Here is a 19483-nt window from a genome sequence, read left to right as displayed (position 1 = left end):
TGTTCCCCAGGTTTCCTCTACATTGCTTCGGTCTTCCGACTCTCGTTTAGTAGTTGTTGAAAACTACACTGCATTAGGCCTACAAATTGGGTATGGGGTGTAGAGACGGTGTGTTCCACTCCAAGGTGTTCCCCAGGTTTCCTCTCCATTGCTTCGATCTTCTGACTCTCGTTTAGTAGTTGTTGAAAACTACACTGCATTAGGCCTACAAATTGGGTATGGGTGTAGAGACGGTGTGTTCCACTCCAAGGTGTTCCCCAGGTTGTTTCTCCATTGCTTCAATCTTAAAGCTCTGGTTTAGTAGTTGTTGAAAACAACACTGCATTCGGCCTACAAGTTGGGTCAGGGGTGTAGAGACGGTGTGTTACACTCCAAGGTGTTCCCCAAGTTGCCTCTCCATTGCTTCGATCTTCTAACTCTCGTTTAGTAGTTGTTGAAAACTACACTGCATTAGGCCTACAAATTGGGTATGGGGTGTAGAGACGGTGTGTTCCACTCCAAGGTGTTCCCCAGGTTTCCTCTCCATTGCTTCGGTCTTCCGACTCTCGTTTAGTAGTTGTTGAAAACTACACTGCATTAGGCCTGCAAATTGGGTATGGGGTGTAGAGACGGTGTGTTCCACTCCAAGGTGTTCCCCAGGTTGTCTCTCCATTGCTTCAATCTTAAAGCTCTTGTTTAGTAGTTGTTGAAAACAACACTGCATTCGGCCTACAAGTTGGGTCAGGGGTGTAGAGACGGTGTGTTACACTCCAAGGTGTTCCCCAGGTTGCCTCTCCATTGCTTCAATCTTCTGGCTCTCGTTTAGTAGTTGTTGAAAACAACACTGCATTCGGCCTACAAGTTGGGTCAGGGGTGTAGAGACGGTGTGTTACACTCCAAGGTGTTCCCCAGGTTGCCTCTCCATTGCTTCAATCTTCTGGCTCTCGCTTAGTAGTTGTTGAAAACAACACTGCATTCGGCCTACAAGTTGGGTCAGGGGTGTAGAGACGGTGTGTTACACTCCAAGGTGTTCCCCAGGTTTCCTCTCCATTGCTTCGAACTTCTGACTCTCGTTTAGTAGTTGTTGAAAACTACACTGCATTAGGCCTACAAATTGGGTATGGATGTAGAGACGGTGTGTTCCACTCCAAGGTGTTCCCCAGGTTTCCTCTCCATTGCTTCAATCTTAAAGCTCTGGTTTAGTAGTTGTTGAAAACAACACTGCATTCGGTCTACAAGTTGGGTCAGGGGTGTAGAGACGGTGTGTTACACTCCAAGGTGTTCCCCAGGTTGCCTCTCCATTGCTTCGATCTTCTGACTCTCGTTTAGTAGTTGTTGAAAACAACACTGCATTCGGCCTACAAGTTGGGTCAGGGGTGTAGAGACGGCGTGTTACACTCCAAGGTGTTCCCCAGGTTTCCTCTCCATTGCTTCGGTCTTCCGACTCTCGTTTAGTAGTTGTTGAAAACTACACTGCATTAGGCCTACAAATTGGGTATGGGGTGTAGAGACGGTGTGTTCCACTCCAAGGTGTTCCCCAGGTTGTCTCTCCATTGCTTCAATCTTAAAGCTCTTGTTTAGTCATGCACTCATCCCCGGACGAAGCTACACGCGAAACGCGCGTCGGGTTGCTGCTACCACCGCTAGGTAATTACTATGGCTGCTTATTTCCCATCGGTTGCACTGCTGCACGTTTAGCCTATGTGACTTTAAACTTAGACGGGTCTCTATCCCATCATCCCTCCTAATTCTCTGCTTAGTTGCATACACTGGTTTAGCCATCTGGTTGCATTATAGGCACAGGTTTATCGCTATGTTCATTTGTTGCGCATACTAAGTTTTTACAGTTAATAAACATTTTTTGATATTTTTTGAGGATGGCTCCATTTTACTTAAGAACTTTTTTCTTATTATATATTTGGATATTCTGTTTGCAGTGTACTATTTAACCAATTTTGGTTTGCCGTAGGGATTTACTACATTTTTTGTATTACATGTGAACACTGTCTGATGGGACTATGTAGCATGCTGGTCTTTCTTTTGTTTTCACTTTTGCACGGCATAGGCTATTGCCATGTCTGACATTTGTCTGGTGCGTACAGTTTTACATATTGAAGTCATTATATATATATTTTTTTTCATTGATTACCTCGGTACATTTAGTATTTGCATTATATTTTTCCTTACGGTGGTTTTTCTTTTTGCATATTTTCTGCCCCAGTTTTTATAAATTTTTCTGTCTTATGTATTGATATGTGTTCTAATAAAATTTGACTTATTTTATGGCTATGTTGCTTCATATTTGCTTTTTTGGATGATGATTATACCTATTTGGAGCATTGCCACTTGACTAGGCAGGTACTTTTTCTGATTTGATCTCTTGTTTAGTAGTTGTTGAAAACAACACTGCATTCGGCCTACAAGTTGGGTCAGGGGTGTAGAGGCGGTGTGTTCCACTCCAAGGTGTTCCCCAGGTTTCCTCTCCATTGCTTCGATCTTCTGACTCTCGTTTAGTAGTTGTTGAAAACTACACTGCATTAGGCCTGCAAATTGGGTATGGGGTGTAGAGACGGTGTGTTCCACTCCAAGGTGTTCCCCGGGTTTCCTCTCCATTGCTTTGGTCTTCCGACTCTCGTTTAGTAGTTGTTGAAAACTACACTGCATTAGGCCTACTAGTTGGGTTGGGGCCTTCTATCTGTGTCTGCCGCTCATTTCTGTTCTCCTCCAGTGAACAAAGCTGTGCCGCCGGTTTACTACGGTTGCCAATTTTGAACTGCATTTAGAATACTTACTGATTTGGGCCTACTCTCTGTGTTAGCCTCTCATTCCAGTTGTCCTCCACTGAACAAAGCAATACCCCCTGGTTAGTCCTGTTACCAATTTTGAACTGCATTTAGCCCACTTTATTCTTTGGGCCCATATCTGTTTCCCCCTCATCCTGCCCATTGCCCAGCCAGTGATAGATGAGTCTGCTGGTACATTGACCCATAACGCAACATTCCCCGTGAACGCCACACTGCAAGATTGTGACCCTGCTGAAAGTCAGGTCCCCCTTCCCGCATACCATACCACATTACACGGGGACAAAGAGGAAGGTGCAGATGAAGGTGCAGGTTCCTTCATCAGGTGGGGGGAGGAATTCTCGTTGGCGACGTCACTGGCACAGGGCCTCTCATAGTACACAAAAGTGTTGCTGCCGGTGGGAGGCGCCCCGACCGTGCAAACACACCGCTGTACTTTGAGGGGCCCTGTGCCAGTGCCAATGCCAACGAGTGGGCCCCCCCTGCTTGCTCAGGATCACAGCACTTGCAAAGTTGAAATACTTACCTCTCCCTGCTCCACTGCCGTGACGTGGTCCAGATTTACTGGGCCCACAAAATACTTGAACCAGCCCTACCCCCAACAACTTTAGCCAAATGACCCCCAATTTCAAATGCCTTACAATTATTATAAGCTAAATTACGATTGACAAGCTTCAGTAACAAGAATGGATGTTTTTGCCAATACAATGGGCTCTGTACATGTTTTCCTGGCCTCTACTCACTGCCGACTATGCTCCCCCATTGACTTGCATTGGGTTTCGTGTTTTGGTCGATCCCCGACTTTTCGCGATAATCGGCCGATTCCACTCGACTCGACTTTTGAGATAGTCGGGTTTTGCGAAACCCGGCTCGACTCTAAAAAGGTCAAGGTCGCTCAACTCTAATATACAGGTGTACTAGGGCAGTATGTATATAATTGCTTAGAAGTGCACACTAAGATATATAGATAAGGAGCTATTGGTGCACTCACTGATTATGCACGAGTGCACTATAGGGCAGGATGTATCCGATTATATAAAGGTGCCCTCTAAAATGTGTATAGGTAGAGAGCTGTTGGTGCACTAGCTGATCATGCACGGGTGCACTATAGAGCAGGATGTATCCAATTGCATAGGCGTGCACACTAAAGCACTTTATATTATAGCAAGGCACGGACGCAACATAAGCGTCACCTTTACCGGAGGCTTTCAGGCAGTAAAGCCCGGCGCACAAAGGATATGAGACAAGGTGGTAAAACAATGGAAGAGAATAAACATAAAGACCTAGCAAAGTCCGTCCCTCCAGAATACAGAGCACCCCGACGCGCGTTTCGGACGCTAATCCTTCGTCAAGACACATACTGTCCCACCATCCCATGATCCATACACATATTGTCCCACCATCCATAAACATACTGTACGTACCGTCCCACCATCCATACACATACTGTATATACCTGCCCACATCCTTACACACACTGTACGCACTGTCGCATTCATACACATAATGTACGTACCGTCCCATCATCCTTACACATTCTGTACACACTGTCCCACCATCCATACATATACTGTACACACCGTACCGCCATTCTTACACATACTGTGCATACTGTCCCAGCATCCATACACATACTGTGCAAACCGTCCTACTATCCATACATACTGAATGTACTGTCACACCTTCCATACACATACTGTACGCACCGTCCCACCATCCATACACATACCGTCACACCACCCATAGACATACTGTGCGTACTGTCCCACCATCCATACACATACTGTATGTAACGTACCACCATACAAACATATACTGTACATACTGTCCCACCATCCATACACATACTGTCCCACCATCCATATACATACTGTCCCACCATCCATACACATACTGTGCATACCGTCCCACCATCCATACATACTGTACATACCGTCCCACCATCCATACGCATACTGTGCGTACCATACCACATCCATACACATACTGTGCGGACCGTCCCACCATCCACATACTGTCCCACCATCCATACACATACTGTCCCACCATCCATATACATACTGTCCCACCATCCATACACATACTGTGCATACCCTCCCACCATCCATACATACTGTACATACCGTCCCACCATCCATACGCATACTGTGCGTACCGTACCACATCCATACACATACTGTGCGGACCGTCCCACCATCCACATACTGTCCCACAATCCATACACATACTGTATGTACCGTCCCACCATCCATACACATACTGTCCCACAATCCATGCACATACTGTATGTTCCGTCCCACCATCTATACACTGTACGTACAGTCCCACCATCCATACACACACTGTACGTAACGTCCCACCATCCATACACATACTGTCCCACAATCCATGCATATACTGTATGTACTGTCCCACCATCTATACACATACTGTCCCACAATCCATACACACACTGTACGTAACGTCCCACCATCCATACACATACTGTCCCACAATCCATGCATATACGTACTGTATGTACCGTCCCATCATCTATACACATACTGTCCCACCATCCATACACATACTGTGTGTACCGACCCACCATCCATACACATACTGTGTTGTCATGGTTACCCCCGTGCTGCCAACCATATTTGTCATGGATCCCAGCGTATGTGTCAGGGATCCCGAGGAGGATATCTTTATCGTCCCCACTACTCACACCAATTTGTCACGAAATAGGGTTGTTTGGTTGCCCCTGGTTCCTTCTGAAGGGGATTTATCTATATCCCATGTCCCAGTTCCAATTTGGAACTTGCAGCTCTCTGGCGCCCCCCTTACTCTCAGGTCAGACTAAGTACTGCACCTAGGGTAATTAGTCGCCAGAAGGGCTGCCTGCTATGTACTGGCTATTGGGCATACTGCAGTGAGGGCAATATAACTACTCCCACACACAGGCGGGAACAATAATCATCAACGCCGCCGTCGCTGCAAAGATTCCCAATCACACAAAGTATGCTGCCACCAGCTCCGATTAACGGGTCTAAAGCCAACCCAAATCAGTAGCCAATTCACTTCAGAGGACACAGTTCATTTATAGAGCAGAAGGGACAAGCTAGCAATTAAATATTTTACTCCATGAAAAATTAGGCAATTAGGCAGTGTTTACAAAGTATAAAAAGATATTAGAAAGGAGACAATTCGTATATATATTACAGATTACAAAATAAAATAGGATTAAGGTTGAAGGTTGAAAAGAGCACACTTACAGGTTATGTCATGGTACCATCTTGGCTGGCCTGTGGCTTAGGAGGATAAATACATCCAGGTGAATGGAACAGCTTTGCCAAGCTGGAGTTAGATCGCTTGCCAGGCCAAGACAGAAGGCAGGGCTAAGAGTACAGTGACTTATACTTCTGAGCTTGTGACATCACTAAAGGGCTAATTAAAGGGACTCTGTCACCTGAATTTGGAGGGAACAATCTTCAGCCATAGGGGCGGGGTTTTCGCGTGTTTGATTCACCCTTTCCTTACCCGCCGGCTGCTTGCTGGCTGCAATATTGGATTGAAGTTCATTCTCTGACCTCCATAGTACACGCCTGCGCAAGGCAAGATTGCGGCCAGCATGCAGCCAGCGGGTAAGGAAAGGGTGAATCAAACACCCAAAAAAACCACCCCTATGGCTGAAGATTGTTCCCTCCAAATTCATGCGACAGAGTCCCTTTAATGATATGCACTGATCTGATAGTTATTTACATTTTTCCAAAGTCTCAGACAATGGCATTCCTGAGTGAGAGGGGAGGGACAACGGGTGGCTTTACAGGATTGGTCACCTGCATTTTAAAGCCACACCCTGCTCACACACTAGTTTCGAGATACCTAGTGTCACTGTTCTAGGCTTTGTCTTTGGGTGGAGGAAGGCAGAGGGGGGAGAAAAGGGGGGGGGGGTCGCAGCTGTATTGTGCGTGTAAAAAGCCATGTCCTTCTAAACTCACAATATAGTATGGCATTTTAGCCATTATCGTGACATGAGTATACTGTCCCACCATCCATACACATACTGTACGTACTGTCCCACCATTCACACACGTACGGTGCGTACTGTCCCACCATCCATACACATAATGTACGTACTGTCCCACAATCCACACACATACTGTCCTACCGTCCCACCATCCATACACATACTGTCCCACCATCCATACACATACTGTACGTACCGTCCCACCATTCACACACGTACGGTGCGTACTGTCCCACCATCCATACACATAATGTACGTACTGTCCCACAATCCACACACATACTGTCCTACCGTCCCACCATCCATACACATACTGTCCCACCATCCACACGCGTACGGTGCGTACTGTCCCACCATCCATACACACTGTACGTACCGTCCCACCTTCCATACCCACATGGCTTCTCTCACTCGTCCCATGTTTTGGTCTCTTTCTCCAGACTTTGAAGATCCAGAGATGTTGCTCCTCGCTATGGTCCTTCTGGGCATCTCATCTACTTCCGCCATGTTCTACAGAGAGTGTGTGGAGAATGTCTCCAGCTTTCCCGTGGTGTGCTGTCCTCTGTATAAAGGATCGAAGTGTGGAGCTGCTCTGAACAGGGGCAACTGTATGCCGGTGCGGAGCAGCAGAACCATACCTAATCCCGATATACATATCGACGACAGAGATCTTTTTCCGTTGCATTATTACAACTACACCTGTCAATGCAAAGGCAACTTTATTGGTGAGAACTGCGGCCAATGCGACTTTAACCGCTATGGTGACAACTGCGAAAACCTGAACACCGTGGTGAGAAGAGATATCCGGCAGTTGTCGGAGAAGGAGCGACACCAGTACTTCGCCCAGCTCCACCAATGCAAGACCAAGATAGATCCCGACTACGTGATCCTGGTGTCGGGGGATCGCTTCCGCTCCACAGCTTACGAATTCCAATCTGCCTCCTACTACGACGTGTGGTGTTACATCCATAATTACATCACCAGGCAGTTCATTAACAACACCAGAGAGAACAACATCCTGAACTTCGGCCACGGCAGCACCGCCTTCCTCACCTTCCATCGGGCATACATGTTCTACCTGGAGAGGGCGCTGCAGAGATGCACCAAGGATCCCAACTTCACTCTGTTGTATTATGACTGGCGCTCCGAGCCCGAGTGCTCCATCTGTAATGATGACTTCCTCGGAGGGAATGATGCCCACGGGCGCATCAATAAAACGTCTGTCTTCTACAACTGGAGGGTGAGTACCATTGGAGAGACATTGTCAGGTCCGGCTAGAAGCGGATCAATCCCTGCAGGACCCCGAGCACACAGCTCCAGGTTCCCACAACATCCTCCATCCTTGGACGCGGTGTCAGCGTCAACAGTCACATGGACACAATTAGGTGGATAGAAGAAAGAAATGCAGGGAAGAACTGGAAAAAGAGGGCAGGATACATATCTCTACAGAAGATCTAGCACTAGAGCAGAGGCAGCACAGACCTGTCATAGACTACAGATAGATAGACACAGAGGCTGCTGTGATCACAGGACCTCCCCACCTCCCCCTGATAGTACACACATATACCCAGCATTACTTATATCACAGATATCATTGGATCTCCCTCCTATTACAAATACAGTATACACACAGTATGAATCAGTACAGAGATGTTGTGAATTCTGCTTTTGGGCTCCCTCCGGTGGTTGTGGGTGGTAATGCAGTTGTCCCTGGGCTGCAGTCCTGGACAGGTGTATCTGCTAATTGCAATTCTGACTGGGGTATTTAGGTTTGCAGGACTCATTAGTCCTTGCCAGTTGTCTATGTTTCTTGGGAAGTGTTGGATCTCTGTCTGGCTTCTCCTGCTTAGCTGCCATTTCAGCAAAGATAAGTGTCTGTTTCTTTTTCTATGGCACACATGCTGTGTGCTTGTTTTTTTATTGTATTCCTGCTCTGAGTGTAGGAGTCTCTGGAGTTGCAGATATACGTTCCACGTCTTTAGTTAGATGGAGGAATTTTTTGTATAATCTGCTGTGGATATTTTTGGAAGGGGTTTAATACTGACCGCACAGAACTCTGTCCTATCCTTTCCTATTTTAGCTAGAGTGGCCTCTTGTGCTAAATCCTGTTTTTCTGCCTGGGTGTGTCTTTCCTCTCCTACTCACAGCCAATATTTGTGGGAGGCTGCCTATCCTTTGGGGTTCTGCTCTGAGGCAAGATAGTATTCCTATTTCCATCTATAGGGGTATTTAGTCCTCCGGCTGTGACGAGGTGTCTAGGTTTTGCTAGGTACACCCCACGGCTACTTCTAGTTGCGGTGTTAAGATCAGGATTTGCGGCCAGTATAGTTACCACCTACTCCAGTGAAAGTTTTCATGCTGCTCCAAGGTCACCGGATCATAACACAGAGGCTGCTGTGATCACAGGACTTCCCCACCTCCCCTGATAGTACACACATACACCCGGCATTACTTATATCACAGATATCATTGGATCTCCCTCCTCACCTCCTCTGTTATTACAAATACAGTATACACACAGTATGAATCAGTGCAGAGGCTGCTGTGATCACAGGACTTCCTCACCTCCCCTGATAGTACACACAAATACCCGGCATTACTGATATCACAGATATCATTGGATCTCCCTCCTCACCTCCTCTGTTATTACAAATACAGTATACACACAGTATGAATCAGTGCAGAGGCTGCTGTGATCACAGGACTTCCTCACCTCCCCTGATAGTACACACATACACCCGGCATTACTTATATCACAGATATCATTGGATCTCCCTCCTCACCTCCTCTGTTATTACAGTATAAATACAGTATACACACAGTATGAATCAGTGCAGAGGCTGCTGTGATCACAGGACTTCCTCACCTCCCCTGATAGTACACACATACACCCGGCATTACTTATATCACAGATATCATTGGATCTCCCCTCTCACCACTGTTATTACAGTATAAATACAGTATACACACAGTATGAATCAGTGCAGAGGCTGCTGTGATCACAGGACTTCCCCACCTCCCCTGATAGTACACACATACACCCAGCATTACTTATATCACAGATATCATTGGTTCTCCCTCCTCACCTCCTCTGTTATTACAGTATAAATACAGTATACACACAGTATGAATCAGTGCAGAGGCTGCTGTGATTACAGGACTTCCTCACCTCCCCTGATAGTACACACATACACCCGGCATTACTTATATCACAGATATCATTGGATCTCCCTCCTCACCTCCTCTGTTATTACAGTATAAATACAGTATACACACAGTATGAATCAGTGCAGAGGCTGCTGTGATCACAGGACTTCCTCACCTCCCCTGATAGTACACAGATATACCCGGCATTACTTATATCACAGATATCATTGGATCTCCCTCCTCACCTCCTCTGTTATTACAGTATAAATACAGTATACACACAGTATGAATCAGTGCAGAGGCTGCTGTGATCACAGGACTTCCCCACCTCCCCTGATAGTACACACATACACCAGCATTACTTATATCACAGATATCATTGGATCTCCCTCCTCACCTCCTCTGGTATTACAGGATAAATACAGTATACAGACAGTATGAATCAGTGCAGAGGCTGCTGTGATCACAGGACTTCCTCACCTCCCCTGATAGTACACACATACACCCAGCATTACTTATATCACAGATATCATTGGATCTCCCTCCTCACCTCCTCTGTTATTGCAGTATAAATACAGTATGCACACAGTATGAATCAGTGCAGAGGCTGCTGTGATCACAGGACTTCCTCACCTCCCCTGATAGTACACACATATACCCGGCATTACTTATATCACAGATATCATTGGATCTCCCTCCTCACCTCCTCTGTTATTACAGTATAAATACAGTATACACACAGTATGAATCAGTGCAGAGGCTGCTGTGATCACAGGACTTCCCCACCTCCCCTGATAGTACACACATACACCCAGCATTACTTATATCACAGATATCATTGCATCTCCCTCCTCACCTGCTCTGTTATTACAGTATAAATACAGTATACACACAGTATGAATCAGTGCAGAGACTGCTGTGATCACAGGACTTCCCCACCTCCCCTGATAGTACACACATACACCGGCATTACTTATATCACAGATATCATTGGATCTCCCTCCTCACCTCCTCTGTTATTACAGTATAAATACAGTATACACACAGTATGAATCAGTGCAGAGGCTGCTGTGATCACAGGACTTCCTCACCTCCCCTGATAGTACACACATATACCCAGCGTTACTTCTATCACAGATATCATTGGATCTCCCTCCTCACCTCCTCTGTTATTACAGTATAAATACAGTATACACACAGTGTGAATCAGTGCAGAGGCTGCTGTGATCACAGGACTTCCTCACCTCCCCTGATAGTACACACATACACCGGCATTACTTATATCACAGATATCATTGGATCTCCCTCCTCACCTCCTCTGTTATTACAGTATAAATACAGTATACACACAGTATGAATCAGTGCAGAGGCTGCTGTGATCACAGGACTTCCTCACCTCCCCTGATAGTACACACATACACCCGCATTACTTATATCACAGATATCATTGGATCTCCCTCCTCACCTCCTCTGTTATTACAAATACAGTATACACACAGTATGAATCAGTGCAGAGGCTGCTGTGATCACAGGACTTCCTCACCTCCCCTAATAGTACACACATACACCCAGCATTACTTATATCACAGATATCATTGCATCTCCCTCCTCACCTCCTCTGTTATTACAGTATAAATACAGTATACACACAGTATGAATCAGTGCAGAGACTGCTGTGATCACAGGACTTCCCCACCTCCTCTGATAGTACACAGATACACCCGGCATTACTTATATCACAGATAACATTGGATCTCCCTCCTCACCTCCTCTGTTATTACAGTATAAATACAGTATACACACAGTATGAATCAGTGCAGAGGCTGCTGTGATCACAGGACTTCCTCACCTCCCCTGATAGTACACACATACACCCAGCATTACTTATATCACAGATATCATTGGGTCTCCCTCCTCACCTCCTCTGTTATTACAGTATAAATACAGTATACACACAGTATGAATCAGTGCAGAGGCTGCTGTGATCACAGGACTTCCTCACCTCCCCTGATAGTACACACATACACCCGGCATTACTTATATCACAGATATCATTGGATCTCCCTCCTCACCTCCTCTGTTATTACAGTATAAATACAGTATACGCACAGTATGAATCAGTGCAGAGGCTGCTGTGATCACAGGACCTCCTCACCTCCCCTGATAGTACACACATACACCCGGCATTACTTATATCACAGATATCATTGGATCTCCCTCCTCACCTCCTCTGTTATTACAAATACAGTATACACACAGTATGAATCAGTGCCGAGGCTGCTGTGATCACAGGACTTCCTCACCTCCCCTGATAGTACACACATACACCTGGCATTACTTATATCACAGATATCATTTGATCTCCCTCCTCACCTCCTCTGTTATTACAGTATAAATACAGTATACACACAGTATGAATCAGTGCCGAGGCTGCTGTGATCACAGGACTTCCTCACCTCCCCTGATAGTACACACATACACCTGGCATTACTTATATCACAGATATCATTGGATCTCCCTCCTCACCTCCTCTGTTATTACAGTATAAATACAGTATACGCACAGTATGAATCAGTGCAGAGGCTGCTGTGATCACAGGACTTCCTCACCTCCCCTGATAGTACACACATACACCCGGCATTACTTATATCACAGATATCATTGGATCTCCCTCCTCACCTCCTCTGTTATTACAGTATAAATACAGTATACGCACAGTATGAATCAGTGCAGAGGCTGCTGTGATCACAGGACCTCCTCACCTCCCCTGATAGTACACACATACACCCGGCATTACTTATATCACAGATATCATTGGATCTCCCTCCTCACCTCCTCTGTTATTACAAATACAGTATACACACAGTATGAATCAGTGCCGAGGCTGCTGTGATCACAGGACTTCCTCACCTCCCCTGATAGTACACACATACACCCGGCATTACTTATATCACAGATATCATTGGATCTCCCTCCTCACCTCCTCTGTTATTACAAATACAGTATGCACACAGTATGAATCAGTGCAGAGGCTGCTGTGATTACAGGACTTCCTCACCTCCCCTGATAGTACACACATACACCCGGCATTACTTATATCACAGATATCATTGGATCTCCCTCCCCACCTCCTCTGTTATTACAGTATAAATACAGTATACACACAGTATGAATCAGTGCAGAGGCTGCTGTGATCACAGGACTTCCTCACCTCCCCTGATAGTACACACATATACCCGGCATTACTTATATCACAGATATCATTGGATCTCCCTCCTCACCTCCTCTGTTATTACAGTATAAATACAGTATACACACAGTATGAATCAGTGCAGAGGCTGCTGTGATCACAGGACTTCCCCACCTCCCCTGATAGTACACACATACACCCGGCATTACTTATATCACAGATATCATTGGATCTCCCTCCCCACCTCCTCTGTTATTACAGTATAAATACAGTATACACACAGTATGAATCAGTGCAGAGGCTGCTGTGATCACAGGACTTCCTCACCTCCCCTGATAGTACACACATACACCAGCATTACTTATATCACAGATATCATTGGATCTCCCTCCTCACCTCCTCTGTTATTACAGTATAAATACAGTATACACACAGTATGAATCAGTGCAGAGGCTGCTGTGATCACAGGACTTCCCCACCTCCCCTGATAGTACACACATACACCCGGCATTACTTATATCACAGATATCATTGGATCTCCCTCCCCACCTCCTCTGTTATTACAGTATAAATACAGTATACACACAGTATGAATCAGTGCAGAGGCTGCTGTGATCACAGGACTTCCCCACCTCCCCTGATAGTACACACATACACCAGCATTACTTATATCACAGATATCATTGGATCTCCCTCCTCACCTCCTCTGTTATTACAGTATAAATACAGTATACACACAGTATGAATCAGTGCAGAGGCTGCTGTGATCACAGTACTTCCTCACCTCCCCTGATAGTACACACATACACCGGCATTACTTATATCACAGATATCATTGGATCTCCCTCCTCACCTCCTCTGTTATTACAGTATAAATACAGTATACACACAGTATGAATCAGTGCAGAGGCTGCTGTGATCACAGGACTTCCCCACCTCCCCTGATAGTACACACATACACCAGCATTACTTATATCACAGATATCATTGGATCTCCCTCCTCACCTCCTCTGTTATTACAGTATAAATACAGTATACACACAGTATGAATCAGTGCAGAGGCTGCTGTGACAGGACTTCCCCACCTCCCCTGATAGTACACACATACACCCAGCATTACTTATATCATAGATATCATTGGATCTCCCTCCTCACCTCTTCTGTTATTACAGTATAAATACAGTATACACACAGTATGAATCAGTGCAGAGGATGCTGTGATCACAGGACTTCCCCACCTCCCCTGATAGTACACACATACACCAGCATTACTTATATCACAGATATCAATGGATCTCCCTCCTCACCTCCTCTGTTATTACAGTATAAATACAGTATACACACAGTATGAATCAGTGCAGAGGCTGCTGTGATCACAGAACTTCCTCACCTCCCCTGATAGTACACACTTACACCCGGCATTACTTATATCACAGATATCATTGGATCTCCCTCCTCACCTCCTCTGTTATTACAGTATAAATACAGTATACACACAGTATGAATCAGTGCAGAGGCTGCTGTGATCACAGGACTTCCTCACCTCCCCTGATAGTACACACTTACACCCGGCATTACTTATATCACAGATATCATTGGGTCTCCCTCCTCACCTCCTCTGTTATTACAGTATAAATACAGTATACACACAGTATGAATCAGTGCAGAGGCTGCTGTGATCACAGGACTTCCTCACCTCCCCTGATAGTACACACATCTACCCGGCATTACTTATATCACAGATATCATTGGATCTCCCTCCTCACCTCCTCTGTTATTACAGTATAAATACAGTATACACACAGTATGAATCAGTGCAGAGGCTGCTGTGATCACAGGACTTCCTCACCTCCCCTGATAGTACACACATACCCCCAGCATTACTTATATCACAGATATCATTGGATCTCCCTCCTCACCTCCTCTGTTATTACAGTATAAATACAGTATACACACAGTATGAATCAGTGCAGAGGATGCTGTGATCACAGGACTTCCCCACCTCCCCTGATAGTACACACATACACCAGCATTACTTATATCACAGATATCATTGGATCTCCCTCCTCACCTCCTCTGTTATTACAGTATAAATACAGTATACACACAGTATGAATCAGTGCAGAGGCTGCTGTGATCACAGGACTTCCTCACCTCCCCTGATAGTACACACATACACCAGCATTACTTATATCACAGATATCATTGGATCTCCCTCCTCACCTCCTCTGTTATTACAGTATAAATACAGTATACACACAGTATGAATCAGTGCAGAGGCTGCTGTGATCACAGGACTTCCCCACCTCCCCTGATAGTACACACATCTACCCGGCATTACTTATATCACAGATATCATTGGATCTCCCTCCTCACCTCCTCTGTTATTACAGTATAAATACAGTATACACACAGTATGAATCAGTGCAGAGGCTGCTGTGATCACAGGACTTCCCCACCTCCCCTGATAGTACACACATACACCCGGCATTACTTATATCACAGATATCATTGGATCTCCCTCCTCACCTCCTCTGTTATTACAGTATATATACAGTATACACACAGTATGAATCAGTGCAGAGGTTGCTGTGATCACAGGACTTCCTCACCTCCCCTGATAGTACACACATACACCCAGCATTACTTATATCATAGATATCATTGGATCTCCCTCCTCACCTCTTCTGTTATTACAGTATACACACAGTATGAATCAGTGCAAAGGCTGCTGTGATCACAGGACTTCCTCACCTCCCCTGATAGTACACACATCTACCCGGCATTACTTATATCACAGATATCATTGGATCTCCCTCCTCACCTCCTCTGTTATTACAGTATAAATACAGTATACACACAGTATGAATCAGTGCAGAGGCTGCTGTGATCACAGGACTTCCTCACCTCCCCTGATAGTACACACATCTACCCGGCATTACTTATATCATAGATATCATTGGATCTCCCTCCTCACCTCCTCTGTTATTACAGTATAAATACAGTATACACACAGTATGAATCAGTGCAGAGGCTGCTGTGATCACAGGACTTCCTCACCTCCCCTGATAGTACACACATACACCCGGCATTACTTATATCACAGATATCATTGGATCTCCCTCCTCACCTCCTCTGTTATTACAGTATAAATACAGTATACACACAGTATGAATCAGTGCAGAGGCTGCTGTGATCACAGGACGTCCCCACCTCCCCTGATAGTACACACATACACCCAGCATTACTTATATCACAGATATCATTGGATCTCCCTCCTCACCTCCTCTGTATTACAGTATATATACAGTATACACACAGTATGAATCAGTGCAGAGGCAGCTGTGATCACAGGACTTCCTCACCTCCCCTGATAGTACACACATACACCCGGCATTACTTCTATCACAGATATCATTGGATCTCCCTCCTCACCTCCTCTGTTATTACAGTATAAATACAGTATACCCACAGTATGAATCAGTACAGAGGCTGCTGTGATCACAGGACCTCCTCACCTCCCCTGATAGTACACACATACACCCGGCATTACTTCTATCACAGATATCATTGGATCTCCCTCCTCACCTCCTCTGTTATTACAGTATAAATACAGTATACACACAGTGTGAATCAGTGCAGAGGCTGCTGTGATCACAGGACTTCCTCACCTCCCCTGATAGTACACACATACACCCGGCATTACTTCTATCACAGATATCATTGGATCTCCCTCCTCACCTCCTCTGTTATTACAAATACAGTATACACACAGTATGAATCAGTGCAGAGGCTGCTGTGATCACAGGACTTCCTCACCTCCCCTGATAGTACACACATACACCCATCATTACTTATATCACAGATATCATTGGATCTCCCTCCTCACCTCCTCTGTTATTACAGTATAAATACAGTATACACACAGTATGAATCAGTGCAGAGGCTGCTGTGATCACAGGACTTCCTCACCTCCACTGATAGTACACACATACACCCGGCATTACTTATATCACAGATATCATTGGATCTCCCTCCTCACCTCCTCTGTTATTACAGTATAAATACAGTATACACACAGTATGAATCAGTGCAGAGGCTGCTGTGATCACAGGACTTCCTCACCTCCACTGATAGTACACACATACACCCCGCATTACTTATATCACAGATATCATTGGATCTCCCTCCTCACCTCCTCTGTTATTACAGTATAAATACAGTATACACACAGTATGAATCAGTGCAGAGGCTGCTGTGATCACAGGACGTCCCCACCTCCCCTGATAGTACACACATACACCCAGCATTACTTATATCACAGATATCATTGGATATCCCTCCTCACCTCCTCTGTATTACAGTATATATACAGTATACACACAGTATGAATCAGTGCAGAGGCTGCTGTGATCACAGGACTTCCTCACCTCCCCTGATAGTACACACATACACCCGGCATTACTTCTATCACAGATATCATTGGATCTCCCTCCTCACCTCCTCTGTTATTACAGTATAAATACAGTATACACACAGTATGAATCAGTGCAGAGGCTGCTGTGATCACAGGACTTCCTCACCTCCCCTGATAGTACACACATACACCCGGCATTACTTCTATCACAGATATCATTGGATCTCCCTCCTCACCTCCTCTGTTATTACAGTATAAATACAGTATACACACAGTATGAATCAGTGCAGAGGCTGCTGTGATCACAGGACTTCCTCACCTCCCCCTGATAGTACACACATACACCCGGCATTACTTGTATCACAGATATCATTGGGTCTCCCTCCTCACCTCCTCTGTTATTACAGTATAAATACAGTACACAGACAGTATGAATCAGTGCGGAGGCTGCTGTGATCACAGGACTTCCTCACCTCCCCTGATAGTACACACATACACCCGGCATTACTTATATCACAGATATCATTGGATCTCCGTCCTCACCTCCTCTGTTATTACAGTATAAATACAGTATACACACAGTATGAATCAGTGCAGAGGCTGCTGTGATCACAGGACTTCCTCACCTCACCTGATAGTACACACATACACCCAGCAGTACTTATATCATAGATATCATTGGTTCTCCCTCCTCACCTCCTCTGTTATTACAGTATAAATACAGTATACACACAGTATTAATCAGTGCAGAGGCTGCTGTGATCACAGGACTTCCCCACCTCCCCTGAAAGTACACACATATACCCGGCATTACTTATATCACAGGTATCATTGGATCTCCCTCCTCACCTCCTCTGTTATTACAGTATAAATACAGTATACACACAGTATGAATCAGTGCAGAGGCCGCTGTGATCACAGGACTTCCTCACCTCCCCTGATAGTACACACATACACCCAGCATTACTTATATCACAGATATCATTGGATCTCCCTCCTCACCTCCTCTGTTATTACAGTATAAATACAGTATACACACAGTATGAATCAGTGCAGAGGCTGCTGTGATCACAGGACTTCCTCACCTCCCCCTGATAGTACACACATACACCCGGCATTACTTATATCACAGATATCATTGGATCTCCCTCCCCACCTCCTCTGTTATTACAGTATAAATACAGTATACACACAGTATGAATCAGTGCAGAGGCTGCTGTGATCACAGGACTTCCCCACCTCCCCTGATAGTACACACATATACCCGGCATTACTTATATCACAGATATCATTGGATCTCCCTCCTCACCTCCTCTGTTATTACAGTATAAATACAGTATACACACAGTATGAATCAGTGCAGAGGCTGCTGTGATCACAGGACTTCCCCACCTCCCCTGATAGTACACACATACACCCAGCATTACTTATATCACAGATATCATTGGATCTCCCCCCTCACCTCCTCTGTTATTACAGTATAAATACAGTATACACACAGTATGAATCAGTGCAGAGGCTGCTGTGATCACAGGACTTCCTCACCTCCCCTGATAGTACACACATATACCCAGCATTACTTATATCACAGATATCATTGGATCTCCCTCCTCACCTCCTCTGTTATTACAGTATAAATACAGTATACACACAGTATGAATCAGTGCAGAGGCTGCTGTGATCACAGGACTTCCTCACCTCCCCCTGATAGTACACACTTACACCCGGCATTACTTATATCACAGATATCATTGGATCTCCCTCCTCACCTCCTCTGTTATTACAGTATAAATACAGTATACACACAGTATGAATCAGTGCAGAGGCTGCTGTGATCACAGGACTTCCTCACCTCCCCTGATAGTACACACATACACCCGGCATTACTTATATCACAGATATCATTGGATCTCCTTCCTCACCTCCTCTGTTATTACAGTATA

The 19483-nt window shown here is 45.2% G+C and overlaps 1 protein-coding gene across 1 annotated transcript in view; it reads left to right on the top strand.

Annotated features, from left to right (window-relative positions):
- Nucleotides 1-19483, top strand: part of LOC138671450 (tyrosinase-like) — a 222375-nt gene that overhangs the window by 38639 nt on the left and 164253 nt on the right. The window contains exon 2 of the mRNA XM_069759629.1: nt 7227-8026. Coding sequence (XP_069615730.1) covers nt 7244-8026 — 783 coding nt within the window. The 5' untranslated portion in view covers nt 7227-7243. The remainder of the gene's footprint in view (nt 1-7226; nt 8027-19483) is intronic.

The sequence above is a fragment of the Ranitomeya imitator genome, chromosome 3 (genome assembly GCF_032444005.1).
Source record: "Ranitomeya imitator isolate aRanImi1 chromosome 3, aRanImi1.pri, whole genome shotgun sequence".
Lineage (NCBI taxonomy): Eukaryota > Metazoa > Chordata > Amphibia > Anura > Dendrobatidae > Ranitomeya > Ranitomeya imitator.
Note: the sequence above shows the minus strand (reverse complement) of the source record. Positions and strands in the feature narration are given on the sequence as shown.